At 43.8% G+C, this 7,330-nt stretch overlaps 2 protein-coding genes across 2 annotated transcripts in view; one reads left to right on the top strand and one right to left on the bottom strand.

Annotated features, from left to right (window-relative positions):
• MGST2 (microsomal glutathione S-transferase 2) overlaps nt 1-575 on the bottom strand; it is an 11,087-nt gene extending 10,512 nt beyond the window's left edge. The window contains exon 1 of the mRNA XM_010008923.1: nt 518-575. Within this exon, the coding sequence (XP_010007225.1) occupies nt 518-575 (58 nt within the window). The remainder of the gene's footprint in view (nt 1-517) is intronic.
• Nucleotides 576-1,112: 537 nt separating this feature from the next.
• The window catches only part of SETD7 (SET domain containing (lysine methyltransferase) 7), a 38,880-nt gene continuing 32,662 nt past the window's right edge, over nt 1,113-7,330 (top strand). Inside the window, exon 1 of the mRNA XM_010008990.1 lies at nt 1,113-1,146. Coding sequence (XP_010007292.1) covers nt 1,113-1,146 — 34 coding nt within the window. The remainder of the gene's footprint in view (nt 1,147-7,330) is intronic.

Here is a 7,330-nt window from a genome sequence, read left to right as displayed (position 1 = left end):
ATCCACAGGGGATAAAAATAATCCATTTAGATCTTAAAGAAATGTGTAAGGTTTCTTTTCTTTCATTTCAGATACTTAGTCCATTTCTCTGTTTCAGGAAACAGTTTTTACAGTGCTTTCCGTCCAACATTGAGGTGTTTGATTTCACAAATTTACTGTCACTTTTGAGGTTTTCAGTTGTAGAGGTGCCTAAATAAGAATCGAAACCAAGGCACGACGTGGCTTTGGGGTAACTTTTCAGCTAGTTACAAGCTCTTGCAATAGTATGCCTCCAAGAAGTCAGCAAACAAAATTGAATTGAAAACAAATCAGTTGCTCCCACAGGGAAAAGTAATCTGTCCCGCTGAGCCAATTCCCTCTCAGGCTACCGAGAGGATAAACAACCTTCCAGCGAGAAACGTCTTAGAAGTTCTCAGAAATTAAAGTTACAGAGCAGGGTATCATAAAATAATTCCAGGTATTTCAGAACCAGTGGAAACCTCCCCAAGCCCCAGCCACACAACCCCACAGATCTTACATTGCTGGAGGGCAGAAAGAAGAGAGACGGCCGCGAGCAAAATTAAATCACCAGCCATGTTCCCAGCAGCTTCCGTGTGTGAGCAGGATGTGTGCACAGGAGAGCCAGCTCCAGCCAGCCATGAGGGAACAACAGGTGGGAGAATTACACTGCTTTTCAGCATTGCAACAAAGGTCTGCCCTGGAAATAAAACAGCCTAACTTTTTAAAACAAGAGTGCAAAATTATGGCTATTCTGAATTCCTGAAAAAGTTGAAACACAGGCAGCCAGCCCCGCCTGCCTCTTGCCTGCATGAAAGCACAGCGAGAACAAAACCAGCCTTTCCTGCTCTGTGGATTCAGCTGCTCTTTTATGTCTTTGATTTCAGTTGCAGTCTCTCTGGGGGCGAAGACTTTTTGTTCTGTGTTTGTACAAGGTCTTGTGCAGCGAAGTCTGCCTCCATCACCAGCAGCACCACTCGAAAGCAGCAGGTGCAGGAGGCACAAGGGGGGAGCAGAGCTTTGTGCTGCCCCTACACTTGATTTATGGGTTTTGCAGAACATGGACAACTTAGGCTCTGATGAGTGATGTGACAGCAGCTTTACCAGAGGCCAGCATGCAGAAAAGAATTGTTCAGGATAGTTCAAAAGGTAAAGCAGCTAAGAAGGAAAGAAGCATCTCCCCTGATTCTGCTGCCTGGAGTCCACTTCCTATAGCTTATGCCTACTCCTAAAACTGGAAGAGATTCTCCCAAGGAACATTTTTTTCATCAGCTAGCCCGAATTAAGAGAAAGATTAATGTTGTTAGCCTTTATGAGCCCATAAGACTGCTGGAAAAATTCCGGTGTGATGTTTGTCATGACTCGAGGATTATCTATCTGCTTGGTTTCTAGCTAATGTTAAAGTGGGATATTTCATTGACTTCAGTAAAATTTACTAATTTAAAAGGCTAATGTAAAATTACTGTAAATCAGTTATTTTACCTTGGCAAGTTTTAAAAGGTTATTTTTTAGGTATTAATTCAGCGTGTTGCTTTTTCTAAAGAATGGAAGAGTAGATATGTGGTAATAACCATACTTGGATGTTTGTGCTTAGTAACTCTTTAACTGCTGATTTATGCACTTCAGTTGCAGTTCTTATTGTAGCATGGGTTGGTTTTCTGAACACACAGTCTGTCTGTGTTTGTAGGGGCTGGCTCAAAAGTGCTCAAGGACTGTCACTCTGCTGATACAGGGACATGAAGGAAAACTTTGACAGAGACTGTAATTTGAAAAATTAAAACCACAAGGGCTAAACATCTTAGGGACATCTGACATTGAAATTAAAGGGTTTTTTTCTTTATTCAAAGGATGTGAATTTCAAAATGGCAATGGACATGCAAAATCCAGCAAAGATTGACTGAAGATTAGGCAGGAATACGATTTAGGGCAGGAGGTTAAATCCGCAGAAATATTGTCAGTTGCGTGGCCATTATGGCTGAGCTAAAGTCTGCTTAAAACTGTTCACTTTCCACTGGCAGCAGAGAGCCTCTTGTTGCCTAAAGATTTATAATTCTTTTGGTCATACATAGTGCACAAGCATCTTGATCTAGCATTATGCTTCCTCCCTGTGTAACTCAGAATAGAAAGTTGGATCATATACAAAAGAAGGTTGGGTTTATTTGTGATTGTGGAAATACAGTAGTACCTCAGATGCACAGAGATTTTATGATGTGTATAAGCCCCAATATATATATAGATGCCAGGACCAACCAAGATATTTCTCAAGTTATTCAGGATATTTTGGCAGCTTCAGTGTGGCTGATGTCTCAGCATGCTCCTGATTAATGTGATTTGATTTTGGATTTCCTTCACTTGTATGTATTTCATATATGCTTTGCTTCTCTCTCTGTTGTTGCAAATGCGTATTTTCTGCAGCTGTCCAAAGCAAGAGCAGAAGCTCTGAGCAACGAAATATAATGTGAAGAGATACTGGTGGCATCCTACCAGACTTAGGTAATTTGGAAACAGTGCTATTTTGTTCTTACACTGTACTTTCTAGGTGTGCTCTACAGGCAAAACAAGTTTCTCTAACTAATTCACAGCAGCAGAAATTGAGGCACTGGGTAGGGACAGGACTTGCTACTTTCAGGCAGCAGCTTTATAACAGAGCTGGAAGTCTGTGTAGCCTCAGGATTTAAGCCAAATTAGTGGTTCTGCCTCTGGGTGACCTGTTTGTCTCTGCCAGACCTTCCCAAAGGGGCTTGCTCTTCCCTCTGCAGAGAAGCTCCTCTTGACCAGCAAAGAAGGCAAATCCCAGCAGGGTGGCAGAACTGCTGCAATGAGAGAGCAGATGGTTGGGTAGTGAGACCAAAAGCATTTTAAGCATGAAACCAGACTGATCAAATAAGCCCCTTTAATGGAGTTACACTGTCAAAGCTCCTCAGTTTTTATCTCTGGGAGAGATGAAAAGACCTTTGCAAAGGGCAGTGTCTGTGCAGGGGTGTAACTTCTTAAAGGCCAGTCACAAGTGGCAGTGCAGCATCTTTTATTTTTAAGCACCTTCTAGGAGACAGGCTCTGAAGAACAGGGAGGCCTCTCTGGCTGGAAGGGAAAATGTATCTGAACTCTTATATATTTCACTGGAAACTTTTACAGGGTAAAACAAGACTCTTACAATGCATGAGGCTAGCTCACATATCAAAAGCAGTTTAGCTACAGCAGTAATAGTACTGCACTCTGCAGTTTATTAATTTACTGTGCTTTTCAACAATATATTACAAAGAACATGGGCATGTCCGGCACTGGGTCATACTCAGGCTTTAAATTTATCAGAACTATGAAACATGTGAAAGAGGGAAAAAATACATTTATTCATTCAAGTATTATTTTTTCTGCCTCCTGAATACCAGCTGTAACTCATGTCTGCTGTTGTTTCATGAAGACTGTGCATGGGGCCTCAGAGTAAGGATGAACAATCCATTTTATCCAGCTCATTGTAAGGTCAGGTTGTTCCAAGTCCTCTGCTTTGTGGCAGTGTTATCCTCATCTTCCATCCCCAACCTCTGGACACTGGTGGCATAAGATCAGACTATTTTTATGGTGGTAGCAGAGCAGTTTTAAAAATAATACACAGATTAGCAGCCAGAGGTTCAGAGTCTTCCCTGATCTGTACCTTCTGCAGTCTTATGTCACTTCCATCAATACTGGATATAAGTCAGGAAGGAATTGGTTCATGGTGTTCTCACCTGGGTGTACAAAAGATTGATGTGCTTTAACTCCTATTGGTGTTAATGTGAGCTGCTATATGCACATAAAATTCCCACATGCCCACAGGCCTCTAGCATTTCCTTACTGCCTTTGGGTATCATTACAATTTATTATTTTTTTTCACTTGGACATTGCAAGAGCATATCTGGGATGCAATTGTGGATTGTGATGATATAATATATACTAATACTACTAATAATAACAATAATAATATATATTGTGTGTATGTATATATATATACACGCTATAGTAATATAATATATACTATATATAATAATATGCTTTTACATATGTTTATAAAACAAACTGTGCCAGTCTTGCATAATATCCCATTGTAATCATAGCAGGCTTTCAAAGTAGCACCAAAAAGAGGAGTCTAGATTATTATAGGTGCCTTCCTGTAATTACAGTGGGGGGTTGTTTTTTGTTAAAACAGTGCTTTTCTGTTAAAAACTGTGTTGTTCTTCTTAAAATATCTATATTGCGTAGAAGCCTCCCATATTCCTCACCTCCCATGTCTCAGATCTTCTCCTCTTCACTTGAATACTTCTGGAAGAAGCAGTAAAATATCCAAAGAGGTACAGTCTAACAGAAGAAGGGAATTCTGCAGACCCTGCCTCTCCCATTCAGCAGAAGAGGAGGAGGAAATGTGGAATACGAAGCTATTTCCCATTCTTTCCTTTGACTTTCTTGCGCGAGATGTAACGTGTGCTGCAAAACCTACCAGCCTGGAGGCAGGACATGGAGGGCCTTGCAGTCACATCATGTCTGAGGAGAGACATAAGCAAAGTCCTGTTTCTGTTGTCAGTCCATGTGATGATGTCTGAATATTAGAAGCAACTCTCCCCGATTCTTCACCCCATGGAAATCAGTGTGGCTCACGCTCCACTGTGCCTCAAAGGCTAAAGCTGCTGTGGACCAATATGATCATCTTGCCTGCCTGCCTGTATAATACAAATTGGCAGCATCTCAGCAATGAAAACAACTCATTAATGAGTGATGGGAGCTGGGAGGCGGCGGCGCTTCCAGACATCAGAATACTTCCTGCATCCCGCGGTCCCGCTGGCTCTGTGGACTGTATCTCTGGTTTGCAGCAGGTAGTCTTGGGAGAACTGAGGGCTGGGCTGTGAGATGCAGATCCTGCATGACTTATGTCTGGATCAAAAGGAGGTTTAAAGATTTTCCTGTTGCTATTGACCAACTGCAAGCAGATCCCCAGGCCAGCGTGACTGCTCTGATATCTGGAATGCCAGGGATTAATGGAGCTTCAGCAAGAGATTTGAAGACATGTTGGTTGTACATCTCTTGTCTCCCTTCAGAACACCTAGTAGATTTTGTGACAACATAGAACTTGCTGGATTTTAACTTGCTAACCTTGGTCAAAGTGCTTTGTATTAGAGAATCACTTCAGCTTGAGGGAGTCTTTGTATCCATACAGAAGGAAGTTTGTTTTCATCTTTGTGGAAATCAGCGCTTTGTAAGTAGGAGGTAGATGGTGCTCACGTTCAGTCTTATCCAATGCCTTTAGGCAATAAGGCAGATCTTAGCACTTGCTCAGGTAGCTGGTGAGCCAGGCGTTCTTGAGCACAGCTTGTGTTACAGACAGACAGAAATGTGTGCCATAATTTATTGTCTGCATCTTCAACTGCTCAGAGATGCTATTGGTAAATATTGGCTTTCACTGTCAGAGTGATGCTTGCTTGAGCCAGGGGAATGTAGCAGCCCCAGTCATTGTTATAATTGAAAAACTGACAGTTTTCCAAGGTACCTGCTGTAGTTAAACACTCAGCTACTCCCAAATTTTTGTCAGGTGGGATGCCCTGAGATTCACTTGAAAGTCTTGTGTGACTTGGTAACCAAGGATGTTAATGCCAGAGACAGGAACCAGAGTGGGTACCTGGCTGCTGCCCTTGAGCTTTGAATTCCAGACTCTGTGCCTTCCATCTGACAAGTCACAGAGCATTCAGGGACCTAGTCACCCGCTGCCTCAAGAAAAATACTGTAAGCAGCTGATATTGTGATTGCCATGTCTACACAGACATGTTTTGAAAAGAAAGAATCTCCTGGAGAGTATCTTCCTTCCACCATGCTCCTCCATCCCTCTGTCCAGCCGGGGCAGCCTCAGACAGGTCCAGCACTTCCACACTGGAAGGGAGTTTGATCCAAGCACTGTCAGATCAGCCACACTCCCAGGTTGGCTGCTCCATCCTGGCTTGGCTCCTGTCTATCCCCTCAGCTCCTCTTTGCACCCCTCCCCAGTGCAACTGCCATTTCTTCTCTCAGTCTCTGCAGCCTCTCCGTGCCAATTAGGGGCTCTGCTCTCATCCCTTCTGCTGCTGGCTCCCCTATGGATACCGGCTTGGCTCTTGGAGAGGTAGTACATTAAAGCCAGGAGGCCTGGGAAGCTTTGTCTGCTCCTGGGCAAGGGAGGGTGTCCCCCAGCCAGGGTCTCGTGTTGCTTGGCAACATATTTCTCTCTCCTCCACCAGTCACCTCCCCTCCCAGCGCCTGCTGCTGCACGCACAGCGGATAAAAGCAACATGACAGCAGCAGTTGCTCTTGTCGCCGTTTACTTGTTATTTATCGTTATTGCCGGGGAAGGGTTTGCAAACATCTCTTCACATCCTTCCTTGGTCAGAACAGATATTCTTATATCCTTTGTGGCACACCTGCATAATTAATGAATGGTCACTGCGTTTCAGTACACGTGACACACGATCTTTCTGGCGTTTTCTAAAGTGGCTGCTGCTTCTGGATGTTTCCACTTTTCAGCCCCAGATTTGAGATGTCCAAGGTTTTATACTCGCCAGTGCAAAAGTCCAGTGTATGAGTCTGACTTAACTGCCTCAAATCGTGGCACTTGTTTTTAGGTACATATACGTTTAACAAACGCTGCTCTGCATCACTTTCCCTTTCAACAGGATGTTAAGGCCACCATTAAGATTTCAAAATGAAAATGTTTCCATGGACAGAGATAAAGCAGCCGGGGTTTTTCCTGACCTCTGAGTCCCCGCTTCATCTGTTTGCCCTCTCCTCCTCCAAACTAACCACTCCTAGCTCAGTCTTTCCAGTTTGCATTTGTGGGTGTGCCGAAGGGGGAACACAGCTTCATGTCTCTTGTTTTCTCTAAAAGAGGGCAGCAGAAAGCCAGACCACATGTTTTCTGTTCTAACAATGATCAGAATGCTCAGGCCTTTCCTTACATGATAGGCTTGTGTCACTCAGGACAGATCTGGAAAGCTTTGTTTGTGCTGCTGCCTAGTTATGTGCTGCCAGCTCGTCTACTGGGCCTTCATTCAGCCCTAGATAGGTTTTATTCCATTTATCAGCGCGGAGTGTGTCCCCAGCTTGTGGCAAGATCTGACAGGCAGGGAGAACTTTGTTTTGCACGGACTGGGTGCTGTGCAGTGACAGATGCATATGCACAGGTGCCATTGCCCTCTGCTGGGGTCTGGCAGAACTACTGGTGGATGCCCTGCGCTGCCTCAGCCTCAGGAACCTTCGTCATTTCCCAAGTAGAAAAGAATTTACCCCTTTGGGAGCTAGAGCTGCCTGCATGCAGCTTGTTGGCAAATAAGAGAGGTGG

The sequence above is a fragment of the Chaetura pelagica genome, unplaced genomic scaffold (genome assembly GCF_000747805.2).
Source record: "Chaetura pelagica isolate M959 unplaced genomic scaffold, ChaPel_1.0 scaffold221, whole genome shotgun sequence".
Classification (NCBI taxonomy): domain Eukaryota; kingdom Metazoa; phylum Chordata; class Aves; order Apodiformes; family Apodidae; genus Chaetura; species Chaetura pelagica.
This window is presented reverse-complemented; position numbering and strand designations above follow the sequence as displayed.